General features: G+C 42.0%; 1 protein-coding gene across 1 annotated transcript; it reads right to left on the bottom strand.

The window, feature by feature from the left end:
- Positions 1 to 838: 838 nt before the first annotated feature.
- CRYGN (crystallin gamma N) lies at positions 839 to 22,075 on the bottom strand. The gene is made up of 4 exons (XM_073632672.1): positions 21,955 to 22,075; positions 13,183 to 13,431; positions 11,096 to 11,241; positions 839 to 1,069 (listed from the first exon to the last, which is right to left on the bottom strand). The coding sequence occupies exons 1-4, from the start codon at positions 21,973 to 21,975 to the stop codon at positions 934 to 936; spliced, it is 552 nt and encodes a 183-aa protein (XP_073488773.1). The 5' UTR covers positions 21,976 to 22,075; the 3' UTR covers positions 839 to 933.
- Positions 22,076 to 22,129: the final 54 nt, after the last annotated feature.

Below are 22,129 nucleotides of genomic sequence, written 5' to 3'. Positions count from 1 at the left end.
TAATGGTCTGTAGGTGTTGATATTTTGAGGACAAAAAGGAGAATGGGGGAGGTAGCTCTTACTCAGACTTTTATAGAGTTAAACAGGTCATGTGGGTGTATATAGGGGCGGAGCTATATCATATGTATGCTGCCATGTTTGGTGTCAGGAAAAAAGCTTTGTCTGCCTAGAGGTACACTTTTATTTAAAGTGTCTGTAAACCCTTCCATACACAGAGTGAAGTAACTGGCCAAAGGTGATACACAGAGATGAAACAAAGCCTCCTACATACATTGCACCTGTTTATCTGCAGTCTCCTCTTCTGCATCCATTAAAAAAACAGAATTTATAAAGTTTGTCTGAACTTTCATAAAACAGGTGGCAGAGAGCTGAAATGACACCCTGCAGAGCTTAATGATGAGAGCTCTGAGAGCTGATTGAAGGGAAGGGACACGCACCCTTAACACAGGAACAGATCTGAGGCTATCAATCACAGACTGTGTGCTGGAGGTCTCTCCCCTGTCACCTTTTATCTCTCGGTGTCAGGAAAACGTGTCAGAAGTGATTCATGCAGATAGCAGAGGAACGAAGCAGCAAACAGAAATGGCACTTACTGCTCTTAATTGAGACAACCACACATTATAGAAGGATATCCTTTGTTCATATTTCATATCTGAGGTTTACAACCACTTTAAGTTTAACCCCCTGGGAATACTGATTGGCTGTAATGAGGTCTCTTACTTGGCTCATCGTTTTGTGTCTAACAGGAAAAGCTGACCGGAGTATTCTTAGAAAACCATTACCCATTCGGCACACAGTACACTGCTCTTTATTCAGAGTAAAAACTGAAGCCAGAAAACACAGTTTAAGAATTTATTGGGCATTTTTCACTGAGAAGAGGTAAGTGTTACTGAGTGTTCAAGTGTCCCTTTGACTGAGGTTAAGGTCCAGTGCTTAGAAGTAGTTTACAACACGTCTGATGGACTGAATGTTTGCGCTCTGAGCCTGCCACTCATTAAATGTGCGGAAGTCTCCTCTTTCTACAATGTACATGCGTCCACGATAGTTGGGTTCCTCATACAAGACCCAGCTGAAATGACATAAAAGGTATAACGTTAAAACACACACATGAAAATGTTGCATAAATCTGGCCATACACATACGGGGGTGGATAACCTGGCATTTGTCTGCTGAAGGCCAGTTCCACAGCACTATCTGGTAATAGCCAAAGCAAATTGATATGTTTTTTGGCAGAGCACACAACTGTGTAGGAATTGTATACATGCACCAGTGTAGTCCACCAGCATATTTCCACTCTCTCAGTTCTATATCCAAATAGCTATTTGTCAGCCTTGAAAGATTTTTATCCTGGAACTCTGTGTTCTCCCTTATCTCTTCAGTTACTGGCATTATTATCACTCCATCTCCCCACCTGGCTATCCTCAACCCTACAATGAATAGATTACCACTACAATTTCGGTATATTATCACATATATTTTAATAGCAGCACATTTTAGAATTACTTCTAGTTGGAAAACAATCAATGCTCCTAATGCCTACAAAGTAATACACAGAGTGCAATCCCACTGTATATGAAAAGTATTTTGTGTATACTACCCAATCTGTACAGGCCTTTAAATGCCAAATGGAGTGTGTGGTCCCTTATATTTCCTGAGGTTGCCCCCTGAGTGTAGGTGGTGAGATCTTTCGAGGTGCAGATTAGTAGCTGAATAATTTTGTATGTTGGGCAGTGGCAGCTGGTGCTCCATTTTTTTGGCAAACAAGCAAACAAACCCCCCAAATGTCCGACCACTCGCTCGCCAGCCCCGCTCGTCTGCTCGCTAGCCCACCAGCCCCACACTTACCCCATCCGGTCGCTTCTCCTCCCGGACAATCTGGTCGCTTCTCCTCCCGGACAATCCAGTCTTAGGACCCGCTTCCTGCCCTGATTTACCGGGAGGCGAAGCAGGAAGACAATAGTGAATCAACATTCACTAATGTCACAGTTGGGTGGGCTCAGGGCGTAGTGTACTGTCCCCCGAGCCCACCCCTTTTTGAAGCCAATTAGAGCCTCAGATTCTAATCATGTACTTCCCAAAAAAAAAAGCTCATAGAGCTCTATGCGTCCGGTGCCCCGCATGGAGATTAGGGGCAGCGTATAAAAATTAGGGGAGCGGCGCCCCTGTGCCCCTTATGGACAAATCCCTGCAGATGGTGGGTGCTTAGTTATTACTGTTACTATTGTATAAAATTTAAACTTAACTTTTGGTTAAAGGAAACAATCTTTGTAGAGCTAATGAAAAAAGACAGACGGATGTTAATCTTTACTAGTTCCAGACCAGCTGCGGCAGTTTTACTGCGGCAGGTTGGTCCGGCTGCGTGAAATCACGTTACTATACGTGATGCGTGCGCCATCCGCGATGATCGGATTCAATCAGGAACTGATCAATCCCCAGGCCCAGGCCAATGAAATCTGTCCTGGACCTGGTGATCGCTCCTGATGAATGAAATCCTTCCCCTGACTGTGTAACTGTAAACACTGACAGGGGAAGTGATGTCATCTCTCCTCGTGTCAGTCTTTTCGTTCCAGACTGAGAGGAGAGAGCATCAAACAGTGAGTTGCACCAACACTACACTGACACCAGGTCACGTAGGCACACAATTCACCCCCCGATCACCCCCCCCCCCCCCCCAGTTAACCCTTTCATCACCTGTCACTGTGTCACCCAGTACAGCAATCAGATTTTTTTTTTGATCTAGTGTCATTAGTGACAAAAATCAGTGTTAGGGTAATTAGTCTTAGGCCCAGATAGGTCTAAGCCCCCCCAATAAAGGCCTAACCCCTTGATTACCTCCTGTCACCTGTGATCACAGTATAAGTGTCACAGGTGACATAGTTTAGCTAGGTTATTTTTTATAGCGTCAGGGCACCCGCCGTATTTTACCCAATAAAGGTTTAACCCCCTGATCACCCGGCGGGTGATCAAAGTTGGGTTTTAGAGTCAGATAGGGTCTGCGTCGCCCCAGGCAGCGTCAGATTAGTGCCAGTACCGCTAACACCCACGCATGCACCATACGCCTCCCTTAGTAGTATAGTGTCTGAACAGATCGATATCTGATCAGATCTATACTAGCCTCCCCAGCAGTTTAGGGTTCCCAAAAAAGCAGTGTTAGCGGGATCAGCCCAGATACCTGCTAGCACCTGCGTTTAGCCCCTCCGCCCATCCCAGCCCACCCAAGTGCAGTATCAATCGATCACTGTCACTTACAAAATACAACACACATAACTACAGCGTTCGCAGAATCAGGCCTGATCCCTGCGATCGCTAACAGTTTTTTTGGTAGCAGTCGCTAACAGTCAGGAGCTTTTTTACCTGTGAGTCTCACTAGTGTACCAGTAAATTTAGAGACCAAAATGTCAAATTGAAGGTACACTAGTGAAGAGGCCTACACATTTCTGAGCATGACAGATAGTGAAGAGGAAGTCACTCATCTGTCAGATTCAGGCTCAGAATACGAACCTGTGGAGAGCAGTGGCATCCAGACAGATAGCTCTGACGACGGAGTTGTGGTCCCTGCCAAGGTCAGGCGTACCAGACCCTGATCTTCTTCTGCTGTCGCTGAGGTGCAAGAACCGCAGGTCCCTCGTATGGAGCAGAGAGCCAGTACTAACGCTGCTATTCCTTCTGGTGAACTGACAAGCACCATCGGTCTAGTACATCCTGGTCATACATGCAGCACTGCAGTAACACTTGGTGAAGTGGCGAGTCCCATAATTGCAGTTGAAGCTGGCGAGGTGGCAAGCACAAGTAGTGGCCCGCTGCCACCAAGAAGAAGACAAACACAGGCCCGTAGAGCTCATAGTGCCCTTCCTGCTGCATTTGCCAATCCTAATTGGGAGCCCACCACTTCTGCAGCACCCGTACTTCCCCCATTCACTGGCCAACCCGGAATTCAGGTGGAAACAGTTGATTTTATGTCACTTGATTTTTATTCACTGTTTTTCACCGAAGATCTCTATAGATCTATTGTGGACCAAAGCAATGTGTATGCTGGTCAATTCATCGCCGCTAATCCCCAGCTGACCTTTGCCAAAGATTGGAGACCTATTACGGTTTCCGAATTTAAGACCTTTCTGGGCCTATCTCTCCTCATGGGCATAACCAAAAAAAGTGAGTTGAGGTCATATTGGTCCACTGATCCAATTCACCATACACCCGTGTTCTCTGCCTTCATGACAAGGACACAATACAAGCAGATCTTGTGGTTCATGCACTTCAGCGACAATGAACTCTGTCATCCTTGGGGTAACCCTGGATTTGATCGGCTCTACAAAATTCGGCTCTACAAACTTCGGCCCCTCGTAAACCACTCGAACCAATGTTTTTCAGCCTTGTTTACTCCCGATCAAGTTGTCTGCGTTGATGAGTCCCAGGGACTCAGGGCCACAGGCTATACATATAGTTTTATGGTTTATGAGGGAAGAGATAGTCACGTAGAGCCGGAGAACTGACCAGATTACATAGGGAGCGCTGTTAAGATAGTGTGGGACTTGGTATCACCCTTATTTGGAAAGGGGTACCACTTGTACGTGTACAATTATTACACAAGCATGCCACTTTTTAGTCACCTTTTTGATTATGGAATTGGCGCATGTGGCACTATGCGATCTAATCGCCGGGGCTTCCCCCAACGGCTTGTAGACTCCCGACTTAGAGAGCCTGCTTGAGGTGTAATAATTTGTTAGCAGTGAAGTGGAGGGATTCACGGAATGTTTTTGTTCTGTCCTCATTTCATGCAGACATGGCAGTCCAAATTCCTACGGCGACTGGTGTTATGGAGAAACCCCTCTGTGTCCATGAATACAACCTTAACATGGGTGGGTAGGACCTCACCGACCAGTTGTTGGTGTCGTACCTAATTGCCCGTAAGGCCAGACGCTGGTACAAAAAAGTGTCTGTTTATTTATTTCAATTGGCTTTGCTGAACGCTTTTGTGCTATACAAAGCTTCAGGACGGACTGGATCCTTCCTTAAATTCCAGGAAGAGATCATCAGAGCCCTTCTGTTTCCAGATGGTGCTCTTGCCCAACTTCCTAATCCAAATGCAGTGAGCCGGTTGCATGAGAGGCATTTTCCTTTTGTCCTCCCTGGTACCCCTACCCAAAGAAACCCCAAAAAATATGTTGTGTCTGCAGCAAACGCGGATTTAGGCGTTAACCCGTTTTTATTGTTCCTCCTGTCATGACCAACCTGGTCCCTGCATTGGTGAATGTTTCAAACGCTACCACACACTAGTGGAGTTTTAGCGTAGGGTACAGCACCACACAGTCCTAGGCACACTAACACAGGGTCTCGAAAGATGTGATGGCCATCACATTTTTAGAGACCCTAATCTGCAACGTTCAGTTTACAGTTTTTTTACAGTTTTTATAAAAGTGAAAAAAGTGGGAAAAAAACACACAAAAAATATTAAATAAAAAAAACAAAAATAGTTGTGGTTGTATTTTTTTCCTCTCTCTCTATTGTTCTCTCTCTTATGTTCGCTCTCTACTGTCCGCTCTACTGTTCGCTCACTATTGTTCTATATCTATCGTTCTCTCTATTTTGTAGCAATTTGCTCCTAACATTAGGGGCGGATTGCCCCCATGCTTCGGCATATATTTTTTTAGGCACAGATTGCAATGTTTTATTTTTACTATGTTTTATTGTATTTGCTTTGCAGGTATGGTAAGTCTAATGCCCCGTACACACGGTCGGACTTTGTTCGGACATTCCGACTACAAAATCCTAGGATTTTTTCCGACGGATGTTGGCTTAAACTTGTCTTGCATACACATGGTCACACAAAGTTGTCGGAAAATCCGATTGTTCTGAACGTGGTGACGTAAAACACGTACGTCGGGACTATAAACGGGGCAGTGGCCAATAGCTTTCATCTCTTTATTTATTCTGAGCATGCGTGGCACTTTGTCCGTCGGATTTGTGTACACATGATCGGAAAATCCGATGGAAAATGTGTGATGGAGCCTACACACAGTCGGAATTTCCGACAACAAGGTCCTATCACACATTTTCCGTCGGAAAATCCGACCGTGTGTACGGGGCATTACTGTTATACTGTAATGTTACCTTGTTTTATTGTTAACCATCATTTGCTTAGCAGGTACGCCATTCAACTGCAGCACGGGTTTATTTATCTTGACAGCAACAGCATTTGCTCCCACGATACATAAAGCCGTGAGTCCAGCGCTGTCGGAGGTGATTTCACCACCACAGTTAAAAAAAAAAAAAGACCATATATGCCAAAGCATGGGGGCAGCAGGGGTGGAGGAGCGATTTGCTCCTAACATTAGGGGCGGATTGCCCCCATGCTTCGGCATATATTTTTTTAGGCACAGATTGCAATGTTTTATTTTTACTATGTTTTATTGTATTTGCTTTGCAGGTATGGTATGTCTAATGCCCTGTACACACGGTCGGATTTTCCGACGGAAAATGTGTGATAGGACCTTGTTGGAAATTCCGACCGTGTGTGGGCTCCATCACACATTTTCCATCGGATTTTCTGACACACAAAGTTTGAGAGCAGGCTATAAAATTTTCCGACAACAAAATCCGTTGTCGGAAATTCCGATCGTGTGTACACAAATCTGACGCACAAAGTGCCACGCATGCTCAGAATAAATAAAGAGATGAAAGCTATTGGCTACTGCCCCGTTTATAGTCCAGACGTACGTGCTTTACGTCACCGCGTTCAGAATGATCGGATTTTCCGACAACTTTGTATGACCGTGTGTATGCAAGACAAGTTTGAGCCAACATCCGTCGGAAAAAATCCTAGGATTTTGTTATCGGAATGTCTGATCAATGTCCGACTGTGTGTACGGGGCATTACTGTTATACTGTAATGTTACTTTGCTTTATTGTTAACCATCATTTGCTTAGCAGGTACGCCATTCAGCTGCAGCACGGGTTTATTTATATTGACAGCAACGGTGTTTGCTCCCACGATACGTAAAGCCGTGACTCCAGTGCTGTCGGAGGTGATTTCACCACCACAGTTAAAAAAAAATGATGCATCATTAGAAGTGGGTGGATGAAGGGTGGTATTCTAATGGTGGGCATACCCACCGATCAATCTCTTTTTTTCGTTCAGCCCACAGGCTGCATGAAAAAAAGAACATTACAATGTATGCCCAACAAGGACCAGCAGCGTACTGGTATGTTGCTGGACTTTCGCCGGATATAAACAGCGCCATTGGGAAATTGGCAAAGCATTTTATCACACCAATCTTGTTGTGGTCAGATGCTTTGAGGTCAGAGGAGAGATCTAGGGTCTAATAGACCCCAATTTTTTTCAAAAAAGAGTACCTGTCACTACCTATTGCTATCAATTGGGGATATTTACATTCCCTTAGATAACAATAAAAATGATAAAAAAATAAAATAAAAAATGAAAGGAACAGTTTAATCACTTAAGCCCCGGACCATTTGGCTGCCCACAGACCAGAGCACTTTTTGCGATTCGGCACTGCGTCGCTTTAACTGACAATTGCGCGGTCCTGCGATGTGGTTCCCAAACAAAATTGACGTCCTTTTTCCCTTCAACTTTCCTTTGGTGGTATTTGATCACGGTTTTTATTTTTTGCGCTATAAACAGAAAAATAGCGCCAATTTTGAAAAAAAAAACGCATTATTTTTTACTTTTTGCTATAATAAATATCCCAAATATCAAATAGCTTGAAGTGTCTTCCTTCCAAAATGGGGTCATTTGGGGGAGTTTTGTGCTATCTTGTCATTTTATGGCCTCTGAAACTGTGATAGGTAGTAAGGAAGTGAAATCACCATTTTACGCCCTTAGAAAGCCTGAAGGCGGTGATTGGTTTTTGGGGTCCTGTACACGGTTAGGCTCCCAAAAAGACTCACACATGTAGTATCCCCGTACTCAGGAGAAGCAGCAGAATGTATTTTGGGGTGTAAATTCACATATGCCCATGGCATGTTTGAGCAATAGATCATTTAATGACAACTTTGTGCAAAAAAAAAATGAATTTAATTTTCCCGCAACTTGTGGCAAAATATAAAATATTCCATGGACTCAACATGCCTCTCATCAAATAGCATGGGGTGTCTACTTTCCAAAATTGGGTAATTTGGGGGTGGGGGGTGCTATCTTGGCATTTTATGGCCTTCAAAACTGTGATCGGTAGTGAGGAGTGAAATCAAAAATGTACACCCTTCGAAATCCTGAAGGCGGTGATTGGTTTTCAGGGTCCTGTACGCAGCTAGGCTCCCAAAAAAGTCTCACACATGAGGTATCTCCATACTCAGGAGAAGCAGCAAAATGTATTTTGGGGTGTAATTCCACATATAACCATGGCATGTGTAAGCAATATATCATTTAGTGACAACTTTGTGCATTTTTTTTTTTTTGTCATTTTTCAATCACTTGTGACAAAAAAATAAAATTTTCAATGGGCTCAACATGCCTCTCAGTAATTTCCTTGGGGTGTCTACTTTCCAAAATTGGGTCATTTGGGGGGGTTTGTACTGCCCTGCCATTTTAGCACCTCAAGAAATGAGATAGGCAGTCATAAACTAAAAGCTGCATAAATTCCAGAAAATGTACCCTAGTTTGTAGACGCTATAACTTTTGCGCAAACCAATAAATATATGCTTATTGATTTTTTTTACCAAAGACATATGGCTGATTACATTTTGGCCTAAATGTATGACTAAAATTGAGTTTGTTAATTTTTTTTTATAACAAAAGGTAGAAAATATAATTTTTTTTCTAAATTTTCCATTTATATCGCAAAAAAAAAAAATCGCAGAGGTCATTGAGCTGCCAAATCCTCTGGGGCTGAAGTAGTTAAAAATGCTGGATTTTGTAACATTATTACTGCTTCTTTTATATTATTTATATGTATGATAACTGCTATTTGTACATGTCTGCGTTCAAGCTTTAATAAAAACTATTTGAAACAAAGATTTTTATCCAAGAAGGTCAAAACAGCCTCACATGGCTCACATGGCTGACAAGTAGAACACATATGGGCAGTTTTAAGGAATAGATTGTGTATTATACAGCATGAAATAAACTGTTTATGAGTATTAACAGTGTATATACATTATTTGATCATTTCTCAAAACTGTATGGACAGAAATATAAATCCTTTGGCAGGAAAAACTGTTCTATTGTATGTATTCCTTCTATATATCTAGCTGTTTGCTAAATTGTACCCTGGTCATGGTATAATCTGGAGTGAACACTGCAGGAACCATGTGGTTGTCATATACAAAAATTAGAAAACGAGACTTTTGGATAAATAGAGTACCTCCACTAACATGCTATGAGGCTCATTTCCCTTCATCAGAGTGGAGGGTGAGGCACTATGGTAACCTTTAAATAGGCTAGGAGAAGACAAAAAAATGGCACCCAATTAAGCTGCTTGGAGCCTGAGAACCAGAGTGAGGCATGTTCTGGAGGGGTATGGGCCGTATACCATGTTAATGGAGGTACTCTACCCAAAGTACAAAAAACGGTTTTCTAATTTTTGTCAATGACCATCACATGGTTCCTGCAGTATTCACTCCAGATGACACCATCTCTGGTCATAGCTCTCCTGATGCCTCTTTCCTAGTGAGAGTATCTTAAGCCTCTGTTGATGTGACCTGGTATTTGTCCCTGGCGATATGCCCTGATCAAGCCACTTTGCTGTTAAGTGCAATTTTATTTTTCAGATTCATTAAAAGGTGTTTTTATCCGCATGAACCGTGTTTTGTGTTTCCGATCTCTTATATTCTATAAAGCCTTTTGCTGAAAGTATACCCCAACTAAATAACAAAAATCTAATTTAATATGTGAAAATGTTATCTTCAGTGCTCAATGATAAAAAAGGCAAGCTTTCTATTAAGGTTTTGATGCATTTTGTTTTTGAGTGACAACACTATATCCCTATTTCCCATTTGCTGTCCTTTGTTTCCCCCCATCATGCTATGCAGATGCACTATTGTCTCCATCAGGAAACCTATACGTAGTAAAGCCATGGATCTGCTACTGCAAGTTCATGTAAAAGTGATCAGAAGTACTATGATACCAAAAAAGATGAGAAAGGTGGAAAACGTATTTTCTTTAAAAGAAATACAAAAGAAGGGAGCTCATAGCCGCCCTAGTGTAACTCGGCTTTAATATGGTAAAGTTAAAAACACTACAATGGTCAAACTCGCATTGTGTGAAGATAGATACAGCATAAGGATTCCACCGTGGAATCCTTATGCTGTATCTATCTTCACATAATGCGAGTTTGACCATTGTAGTGTTTTTAACTTTACCATAGTAAAGCCGAGTTACACTAGGGTGGCTTTACGCTCTCTTGTTTTGTTTTTTTGTCTAGATGTGTTCCTGCCACCCAGAGGATCCATAGAGAGAGGCAGCACCCTTTGACTTGTCTATTATCACCAATAGCCAGCTGGAGGGCTGTTGATCAGCGCACCTGCTAGTTTTTTCTTTTGTGTATATTTTTTGTCTGTAAAAGAAATACATTGCAGTTGTATATGACACACAATGCCTTTGTAAACTAAGAGCTCTGACTTAATAAGCTTGCCTTGGCTCAGTAACTCAAAGTACTAAGAAAAGGTGCCAGGTTCACAGGTTCAAGTTAAAACAGCACTAAATTGTTTCTGAGCACCACAAACTGAAAATGCTGTTTAATTCATTTTTAGGGTCCATGCACACTGAGCTTAAAAAAAGCCAATTATTTTGGCAGAAAAAAACGCTCATATATATAGAGAGATTTTGTATAGGTGTTTAAGAGTGTTTAGAAGCGTTTCGGAGCATTTAGCATTTTTTTCCCACCGGAAAACTACTCTCAAAAACGCAAAACAGAAGGGTTCTTTTTTCTGCCTCTAAACGTTGAGCTTAAAGCGGAGTTCCGCTTAAAAAAAATAAAAAAATAAAAGTCAGCAGCTTTCAAATACTGCAAGCATTCTTCTATGCAAAGTAGTAAGATGGTGTAAAAGTTACTAAAATGGTTTTAAGTTTGTGAAGGTTTTAAACTTGTGAAGGTTTTTTTTTATCTGCATCTTGTTCCCATTAGTATGTGATACTTACGCTCCATCACCATAGACTTTGATGGCGTTCACACAGTTTTTGTTCCAGCCCCGTCCTTGAAGGAAAGGACAGTCTTCACAGAACTCCATGCACTGACCAGTGAAATTGCATCCCTCGAACAGCTCCAGTCTGTAGTGTTCTCCATGCTGGAAGAAAAACAGCAAATGTACTAGAGTAAGCATCACCATCTACCTTAACTGCTGAAACACATATGACTAATACATGGGCGTCCGCAGGTAGGGGCAAGGGGGGTCAAGTGCCCCCCCCGGAATCAAGGATTGGATCGGGACACATTCAGCACAGTGGCGTTGCTATGGGGGTGCGGGCAGCCAGCGGGGTGACACCATCAAGGTGCTGTCAAGCCCCCCATCAGTGTAGTGTGACTGCAGGATCTTTTCCCTGCTTAGTCCAGCAGAGAACTCGGTGGCACTGTGTCAGGAGAAAGGCGAGCTGCAGGCTGTCAGAGGTTTCCCCCGCTCGCCCCCCTTTCTCCTGTCAGGGAATAGAGACGGCAGCTCTCACTAGGTTCCCCGTCCAGCTTCCTACCCGCTCCGTTTCTTCCCCATTTGCCATAACTGAGGGCCAATCAAAGGAGACTATGAGAGCATCATAGGACATGTAGTCCCGAAGATTGGCAGCCCCATTTTCCACAGGAAGGAGGCTATAGCTCGATCAAGAGAGAGATTGAGAGACTGCAGCCTGCACAAAAAGCTGAGGGAGTGCTACAGGACAAATGAAGAGGCGTGTGCTGGGCGAAAGCCAGAGATCACCACGCTTCCCAGTGTCACCAGAGAGAGCGCCACGCTGCCCAGTGTCACCAGAGAGAGCGCCACACTACCCAGCGCCACCAGAGAGAGCCATGCTACCCACTGCCACCAAAGAGAGCCACGCTACCCAGCGCCACCAGAGAAAAAAAAAACACTACCCAGTGCCACAAGAGAGAGCCATGCTACCCAGCACCACCAGAGAGAGCCATGCTACCCAGCACCACCAGAGAGAGAAAGACTAAGCCACTGCCAGGGTACAGACATGCTACACTACTGAACAGAATCGCCCCCGGGGAACCCAGAGTGAGCGATCCTTCAGCCGGAGGGATCACTTCTGTAATTTCGCTGGGTCTGGTAAGAGTGCCTGTTGGCCATTATCCATTACTTATCCTAGGGACTGTACTATGTCTGTAGTCTCTGACCATGACAATGTCATAATGACATTGTTGAAAATGGGGCGGCACATGGGTGACCCTAAAATGATGCCCCCCCCTGAAAAAAGTTCTGCGGACGCCCATGGACTAATATGCAATATGCATATACAGACAATTGCCATTTGCCTTTTTTTTTAAATACAATTTTAAAAGTTGAATGCCCTATTTTTTTTACTATGAACATATATGATACTTTGGTGGCAGAAATTATGCGTATTCATTAAGGTAGTGCAAAAGGCAAAGAATATGTTATAAGCAACATGGCAAGCTTGCATTTTGAGAATATTGCATTAAGGAAGCTTAAACATTTGAAGCAGAATTAAACCTACCAATTAAACGGTTTCCCAAAACAGTTACATTCAAGGAATGTCTTGAATGATAACTGTTATGGTTACTAGTGTGCTTATATCAGTCCTCAACCAAACTTTCAAACCATCAAATGGCTGATCACATGTGCAGCACCATGTAAACTGAAGATTAATCAGAAGTTAAGATGGCAGCTCCCTTGGCTGTAAAGGATAGGAGGGTTTAGTTCCACTTTGAGGACTCCACCAATTAGTTCACTGACACTGGAAGAAACAGGACTGCAACAGGTGCTGCTAAGAAGAGCAGAGTATTGACTTGTAGGGTGTACTAGGGAAAAGAGGTGATGTTGAGAGTTGTCATGCATGCACACCCTGAACAGTGGTAAGCACAGAAGGAATGGCCAGGATTTTTTTTGTCCAGGAGCCCTGTCCTTGTCCACCACTGACCAGAAGAAAGAGTGTGGCATCAGAAGCTGGTTTAGTCTACAAGGAATGGAGAAGCCCTCCTAGACATCATCTAGTTAAGTAATAGCAAGAAATACATTTATAAATTATAGTAAGGCAATAAATAAAACACAAACCATTCTGACAGGCCTGCTAGATCCCATGTGGTCATTGTGTCCGTTCCAGCGGTGGAAGTCTGGGTACTCTCCTCGTTCCAGAATGTACTGTTGTCCTTTGAAGTCAGGGTGATCATAACAGATCCATGCTCCACTTTCTACTCGGATGGAATTGACGCGGTTCATGAACCCCCGGTCCTGAAAGTTGTCACAGTCCCCAAAGACTTCCAGCTTTCGTCCTGTGAAGCATTTTCCCTCAAAAAAGATGATCTAAAACAAGACAGAATAAATCATTCATTCACATCCAAAAAGTGCTATTATTTATTATGAGAAAGCAGGCAAGTGTCTAGACTGAGAGGACCTTCCTGGGAGAATGATATTATCAGTTTGCATCAAGTAGGAGAAAATACATTTTCCAGTCTCCTCTCCCAGACTTCAATGCTGTAAGTTTGTTGCAAGTCACACAGTGCAATACTACACGGGCCCCAGGATTTATAAGCCTGTGTCATCTAAAGGCATAGATTTTAGTCTAGGAAGAAAGTGCTGAGCTAACCATGGATGGTACCAAAACAATGACAAAGGTCTTCTGGGGGGGAAAAGGTAGATAAAGGTTTTTCATGGCTAGTACTTTGGCCTGTATGAGAAGTAACAAATACCTGCATGTGTTAAATATTCATTTTGATAGCATGAAAAACTATATCTTAAGTTTGGTTTAATTTTAAACTTCATTCAAAGGCTATCATGAAAACATAAAACAAAGAATGTACTTTTTCAGGTGCATGCCCTATACCTGCCTGTTTTGCAGAGGTTGTGCAATTTTAGAACAGACACCATAAAAACAGTCTTCATAACAGGAAAATTAAAATCCACTTTGTGTGTCCCATGATGGATGGGAGAGGGGGCAATATGCAACCAAGACAGCCTTTATATAGAAAATTAGCCAGTCATCAATAAGTGCATTTAAACATGCTTGGGGAAAAAACATACATAGAGCTATACTCAGATAAAAAAGTTTACAGAAAAAAAGGGGCAGACTTGATGGACATGTTTTCCTTTAGGCACTCTGCTAAATTTCTATGTACTTGTCAGTCTTGAATTATGTAGTGACTGGGCTGCTTGCACAGAATCTTGATACATATATATGTATTTGTATGGTATTCACAAAGATGACATGCTATCTACTTAATATAGTGTGTTCTAGGTATTATACACAGCCATTATATACATGTCATTGATGGTTATTCACATGACCTTTTCCCAGAGTCTCAGCATCCTCCAGTTGCTGCAGAATGACAGTTGAAAGACTGGCACATACAAATTAACTGGGGGATTGTGCTTAAATAGCTATATTATACAGTCTGTTTGTTCCATCCTCTGAACATCACTTAAAGGAAAATGATATCATATTTACCTTAACATGATTTTTGATGTGGCTTTCCCATTTGAAATGTTTGCTCATTTAAAAGATAAGTGAGGGATTTTAAAACAACAAACATACATACTCACTTAAGTAGATGCAGCATTGGTCCAAAGCTGCATCTGTCCCCCTGCCGCCTCTATGCTGATTACTGAGCCATCAAAGACCGCTGGTTGCTCAGATCTCGGTCTTCAATGAGCAGAGAACCAGTGACTGTCAGTCACGGGTCTCTGCTCTGCCCCTCCAGTGCTCATTGGAGCACAGGGCTGTGAAGGTGGTGAGAGCGGCTGGCTTAGTCTTTCAGCGGCTTGCTCAGAGGCTGAGCCAGCTGCTGCTCAGGCATCTGGGTTGATCCCGACATTAAAGTTGGGATCTCTACAGAGCCTGGACCTGCTAAGTGACATCAGTTGAATACAGGTCACAGGAGTGCAGAACTAAGTGCACTCCTGTGACCCATATGAGTAGTAGGGCCAAAAGAGCTTTGACCTTACTTCTACTTTACCAAACCCAGTTAAAAGCCTAGTACACACTAGTAGTTTTTTTCTGTTCAATATGTATAAGTACATACAGTGCCTTGAAAAAGTATTCATATCCCTTGAAATTTTCCATATGTTGTCATGTTACAACCAAAAGCCTAATGCCCTGTACACACGATAGGATTTTCTGATGGAAAATGTGTGATAGGACCTTGTTGTCAGAAATTCCGACCGTGTGTAGGCTCCATCACACATTTTCCATAGGAATTTCCGACACACAAAGTTTGAGAGCAGGCTATAAAATTTTCCGACAACAAATTCCGTTGTCGGAAATTCCGATCGTGTGTACACAAATCTGACGCACAAAGTGCCACGCATGCTCAGAATAAATTAAGAGACGAAAGCTATTGGCTACTGCCCGGTTTATAGTCCCAACATACGTGGTTTACGTCACCACGTTCAGAACGATCGGATTTTCCGACAACTTTGTGTGACCGTGTGTATGCAACACAAGTTTGAGCCAACATCCGTCTGAAAAAATCCATGGATTTTGTTGTCGGAATGTCCGATCAATGTCCGACCGTGTGTACAGGGCATAAATGTATTTTATTGGGATTTTATGTGAGAGACCAACACAAATCGGCACATAATTGTGAAGTGGACGGAAAATGACAAATGATTTCCCAAATCTTTTTACAAATAAATATGTGAAAAATGCAGCGTGCATTTGTATTCAGCCCCCTCTGAGTCAATGCTTTGTAGAACCACCTTTCACTGCAATTACAGCGGCAAGTGTTTTTTGGTATGTCTCTACCAGCTTTGCACATCTAGAGAGTGACATTTTTGCCCATTTTTCTGTGCAAAATAGCTCAAGATCTGTCAGATTGGATGGAGAGCGTCTGTGAACAGCAATTTTCAAGTCTTGCCACAGATTCTCAATTGGATTTAGATCTGGACTTTAACTGGGCCATTCTAACACATGACTATGCTTTGATCTAAACCATTCCATTGTAGCTCATTCTGTATGTTTAGGGTCATTGTCCTGCTGGAAGGCGAACCTCTGCCCTAGTCTCAAGTGTTTTGCAGACTCTAACTTCTTTCTTCTAAGATTGCCCTGTATTTGGCTCCATCCATCTTCTCATCAACTCTGACCAGCTTCCCTGTCCCTGCTGAATGGTGTGTTCAGGGCGATGTGCGTGTAAATTTTCCGCCACACATAGCACTTTGATTTTAGGCCAAAAAGTTATATTTTGATCTCATCTGACCAGAGCCCTTTCTTCCACACGTTTGCTGTGTCCCTCACATGGCTTGTCACAAACTGCAAACAGGACTTCCTATGGCTTTCTTTCAACAATGGCTTTCTTCTTGCCACACTTCCATAAAGGCCAGATTTGTGGAGTGCACGACTAATAGTTGTCCTGTGGACAGATTTTCCCACCTGAGCTGTGGATCTCTGCAGCTCCTCCAGAGTTACCATGGGCCTCTTGGTTGCTTCTCTGATTAATGCTATCCTATCAGTTTAGGTGGACGGCCATGTCTTGGTAGGTTTGCAGTTGTGCCATACTCTTTCCATTTTTCAGATGATGGATTGAACAGTTCTATGTGAGATGTTTAAAGCTTAGGATATTTTTTATAACCTAACCCTGCTTTAATTTCTCTACAACTTTATTCCTGACTTGTCTGGTGTGTTCCTTGGCCTTCATGATGCTCTAACAAACCTCTGAGGGCTTCACAGAACTGCTGTATTTATACTGAGATTAAATTACACACAGGTGGACTCTATTTACTAATTAGGTGACTTCTGAAGGCAATTGTTTCCACTAGAGTTTAGTTAGGGGTATCAGAGTGAAGGGGGCTGAATATAGATGCAAGCCACACAAAAATTTTGTAAACCATTTATCATTTTCTTTCCACTTCACATTTATATGCCACTTTGTGTTGGTCTATCACATAAAATCCCAATAAAATACATTTACGTTTTTGGTTGTAACATGACAACATGTGGAAAATTTCAGGGGGTATGAATACTTTTTCAAGGCACTGTAAGTGGTCCATATAGTGAACTTGGTTTTGAGTTATTCACTTTAAGGTCATCACAGAGGACAAGGGGGCACTCTTTACATCTAGAGGAAAAAAGATTTCAGCTTGGGGTGGGGGGACAGAACTAACACTCTTTTGGGAGTTAAGTTTCACATTAAGGAATTGAGTTAATCTCAGAACAATGTATAATTAGCTTTTTAACAAACAGATACTGAAATTTTAACAAAAAAGAGAACCTGGGAAAAAAATGGGCTTTAGGAAAAGTGTTTGCAGATGCCCCTGTCCATAAACCTGACAAATGTCTCCACTGGATTTACAGAAGTTTTAAAATGAGATGATATCACTTGTAACTTTTCACACCAGAATCTACAGATATAATATGGACCTACTTAAAATCCCATTTTCACTTCAGTATTGAGTATGATGGATATTTATTATTACTCATTTCTGTCTACATTTGTCGTCTAAAAAATGTATTCTGAAAAATAAAAGCTTTTACTGCGTGAGTTTGGGGAAAATATTGCAACATGTAGGCACACATCATCTCATAGGCACACGCCCGGTCATTATTAGTCATTATTTTTTAGGAATTTTCACTCTTCTGTATTTCATCATCACAGATGAGCAAACTATCAAAAATCTATTCATGTATTTTAAGGGGATCTTTCACATATGAAGCAAGATCACGTTTCTGTAGAGCAGATTGAAGCAATCAAGAAACTGTTTTAATTTTTACTTTCATGCCACCATAGCTGATTAACCAACACTAACAAACAGCAGGTTTGGGTTCCTTTAATTCAGATCTCTGGCCGCATTCAGCAAAATGTGAGGAGTTGTTGATATTTCTGTATGCCTGATACTGGGCTTCACCCACGCTCAAATATTACATTGCAATAAGGATTGGATTTACCTTTTGGGCATTTTAGGCCTGTGTCTATAGGCATCAGAGAAAAAAGGTTTTTTTTTTCCTTGCATTCTTTTTAAAGAATGGAGTGGAAGAGAGGCAAGTGAATGTCAGGTGAATGCAAGGAATTCTGTGAGTGGAAGGGGGAGGGGAAGGCAGAAGATACTTCATTGCAGGTGAGTTATATCCCTGGTAATTTTTCCACAAAAATATTTTTTCACTAAACTTCAGCTTTAACCACTTCAATACCCGCCTAGTGTAATATGACGTCCGCAGATGGAAACTCCCATCCTGGGTGGATGTCATGTGGCATCCTCGGCTTCCCGTCGGTATAGGGGGCGCGCTCGTCTCCGAGGAGACAATGCGCATGCCGACGGCTGCGATGTCGGCCAGGCACCCGCGATCGCTCGTGACAGAGCAGGAACGTGGATCTGTGTGTATAAAAACACACAGATCCACGTCCTGTCAGGGGAGAGAAGACAGACCGTGTGTTCCTAGTATATAGGAACACCAATCGCTCTCCTCCCCTAGTCAGTCCCATCCCCCACAGTTAGAATCACTCCCTAGGTAACACATTTAACCCCTTGATCGCCCCCTAGTGTTAACTCCTTCCCTGCCAGTGACATTTAAACAGTAATCAGTGCATATTTATAGCAATGATCGCTGTATAAATGTCAATGATCCCAAAATAGTGTTAAACGTGTCCAATCTGTCCACCGCAATATCACAGTCATGATAAAAATCGCAGATCACCGCCATTACTAGTAAAAAAAAAAAAAAATGCCATAAATCAATTACCTAGTAGGTGCTATAACTTTTGCGCAAACCAGTTAATATACATTTATTGCGTTTTGTTGGTTTTTTTTACCAAAAGTATGTAGAAGAATACATAGTGGCCTAAACTGAGGAAAAATAATTTTTTTTTTTAAATTGGGATATTTATTATAGCAAAAAGTACAAAATATTGTATTCTTTTCAAAATTGTCAGTCTTTTATTGTTTATAGCGCAAAAAATAAAAAACGCAGAGGTGATCAAATACCACCAAAAGAGAGCTCTATTTGTGGGGAAAAAATATATAAAAATTGCTTTTGGGTACAGTGTTGCATGACCGCGCAATTGTCATTCAAAATGTTACAGAGCTGAAAGCTGAAAATTGGCCTTGGCAGGAAGGGGGGTTAAATGCCCTGTATTGAAGTGGTTAAAAGCAGGATTTCCAGTGGATCCCACAAGGTGTCTAGAGGTCATCATGAGTTGGGAAGTGCTGGATTCTTGCTTCTTGGGTTAAGAATTGAACTCCTAAAAAACAACTTGTGCAGCTTTGACTAATGAGGGAACATGCACCTGCTATAGCTGTAGGCCATTTACGTACCAACTGAAGCCAGGATAAAAAAAAACAAGATGTTGCCTTTAAACTTCTGTTGCGTTTTTACAATTTTATATGTAGGTTTACTTTTCTCGCTGAAACCCCCTTACACCCAGGCTGTTCTTATCACATGTAAATATATAATTTTCTCCTCACACTGTCCAGCTTACCTTGGCCCTGACAACACTCAAAAGCCACAGCTCTGGCTTTCTCTAGTGCTGAACACTACTTTCCAAACTCCTATCTTTGCGCATACTCAATCAAGCAGGCATTCTCAATCAGCGTTCTATGGAATCCTAGGGTTTCTCCAGAGCTTGCCAGGGGTTCCTTAATCTGTGGTTGATCAACCTCCAATCCAATGATGCCTGCATAGTTCTAGATCTAATGCCACGTCAGTAGGGTAAGGGTGGCGTTCTGACCACCTCTGTAAGTGAGGTATTCTTCCCACTGACCATAAATTTAAGGGGGGCATTCTTCCCATTGACCATCAATGTAAGGGGCACTTTCCCAATGATACCCAATGTACTCATTTTAGCAGAAGTTCCCTGAGAACTGAAAATTAATTGAAAAGTTCCCCTATGGTAAAAGGGTTGAAAAAGGGTGCCATAGAAGGTAATAATGGATGTGCTTTTAATTCTGAACAATGGCCAAGTACAAACATCTCCTCCTCCCCTCACTTATCTACAAAACCTTTTACTCAGATGCCAGGGGAGAAGAGAAGGGCAATACTATAGAATATCACTTGAATGACATCTGCTGGGGCTGATCACATTAAAGATGGCAGCACCCACAACCTGTCTTGGTGCTTTTAGATGTCTATACAAGGGGGACTTTTACAGGAAAAAATGTTAAAAGTAAATATAATATTATAGTACAAATGTTGTTAAAATAAATGGTCTGCTGACAAGATAATATTAACTGTTACTGCCCCCCCCCCCCCCCCCCCAGTAGTTAAGGTGCCCCAAACCTGCTATGGTTTAATCAGGCAGCTTTCTTGTGCATACATTACGTCCCTGACATCGGCAGACATGCCTTGCTCAGCACTCTTTGACAACAAAGTAATTGTCCAGCAAGGTTTTTCTGGCTGATTTATATATTTTTTTCCAGAATGTTCTTTTCTACAACCTTTGTAAACCAAACATGCATGTTCACCCAAAACAAACGTGCATGCTTACTAGTGTGAAAGATCTTTCAACAGCCAGACAGTGCAAGCACAGTTGTCCACCATCTGTGGTCTGTATATAGATTTAGCAATGTGTGAAGTTTAAATTAAATTGTCCATGCAGGTTAATGTATCAGGCTTAGTTGCTTATACTGATCCTCCCTTTGTCCGTATTTACCAATCTATTCACCTTACGGAAATGAAAAAATTACCAGCCACTTTCCATCATGGGGGACATGTGACTCTTTTCTTTAACATAAAAGCACTAGTGCTTGAAGACTGGCCATTCAGATATCAGCACTGTTATGTGGGTGTGAAGTAAGGATCTCAGTCCTGTGTAAGCTCCCGGTTTTCACTTGGAGCTTATACAGGGTTAACGTTATTTGTTCTAGGGGGCTGAACAGAATGGCGTGAAAGTGAAGGAAAGTGAAGAAAAGTGAAGGAAAGCTAAGTATAAGATCTTGTACCTGCAATGCACGGGTTTACTTTAATGCCCCGTACACACGATCGGACATTCCGACAACAAAATCCATGGATTTTTTCCAACGGATGTTGGCTCAAATTTGTCTTGCATACATACGGTCACACAAATCTTGTCAGAAATTCCGAACGTCAAGAACGCGGTGACGTACAAGACGTACGACAAGCCGAGAAAAATGAAGTTCAATAGCCAGTGCTGCTCTTCTGCTTGATTCCGAGCATGCGTGGAACTTTGTGCGTCGGAATTGTGTACACACGATCGGAATTTACGACAACAGATTTTCAAGATCTCAAATTTTGTGTGATGGAAAATGTCCGATGGAGCCTATACATGGTCAGAATTTTTAACAACAAGCTCCCATAGAACATTTTCTGTCAGAAAATCCGACCGTGTGTACGGTCTTGCAAACAAACTTGCAAACAATTGAGAGGCACCAAAGCCAAAGGCACAGTATGAAAAAAAAGGAGAATATGACCAGAAACATACAATGACGTGATCCTGAAACTTGTAGTAAAGGTTTTAAAGAAAGCAGATTTAAAGCTGGAACTTTCTTTTAAAGCAAAAGCACCTAAACTATGCATTCAATGCTGCTGATTGATTAGCTGACAACAGGATGTCTATGTTGATGTATAATGCTCTATAACGCTGTGATCTTGCTTCACCTTTAATAGTGTTGCCTTGAATAACACGTTATACTAAAAGAATTATGAAATCCTCAATATACACAAAAGGTGACTCAGAAAACCATGGCATTTAAAATGTTAACATCGTGTATAAACTAAATTATTTACATAAAGTAGAATCACATTTGCTGACTATCCACTGCATGCATATATATATATATATCCTTGTCCTTCCAGCCTGAGATAACACATTTAAACAATGAAACTGGTTTTTGCTCTTTCTCATATATCGACTATACAGAGCCAAGCTAAACCTCTGTACTCACTTTTCCAGAATACTGGGACATCTTTGAGCTGGATGCTGTCCAACCCAACACAGGAGCCAACAAATCTGACAGACAGAAAAATTGGACACCCCAATATATATCACAGTTCAGACAGGGGCTGCTATCGTGAGCCTGCACTAACAATGCAACAGCTATAGAAGGTTTAACATTTTTG

This window comes from Aquarana catesbeiana, linkage group LG05 (assembly GCF_042186555.1).
Source record: "Aquarana catesbeiana isolate 2022-GZ linkage group LG05, ASM4218655v1, whole genome shotgun sequence".
In the NCBI taxonomy this organism is placed as follows: domain Eukaryota; kingdom Metazoa; phylum Chordata; class Amphibia; order Anura; family Ranidae; genus Aquarana; species Aquarana catesbeiana.
The sequence above is the reverse complement of the archived record's forward strand: the minus strand, read 5'-3'. Positions and strand labels throughout refer to the sequence as shown.

Coding starts and splice junctions, on each gene's coding strand:
- CRYGN (XM_073632672.1), bottom strand. CDS start 21,975: ATGTCCCAGTATTCTGGAAAA. Junction 11,242..13,182: donor CTAGCAGGCCTGTCAGAATG/GTTTGTGTTTTA, acceptor TTTTTCTTCCAG/CATGGAGAACACTACAGACT. Junction 1,070..11,095: donor AAAGTCTATGGTGATGGAGC/GTAAGTATCACA, acceptor ATGTCATTTCAG/CTGGGTCTTGTATGAGGAAC.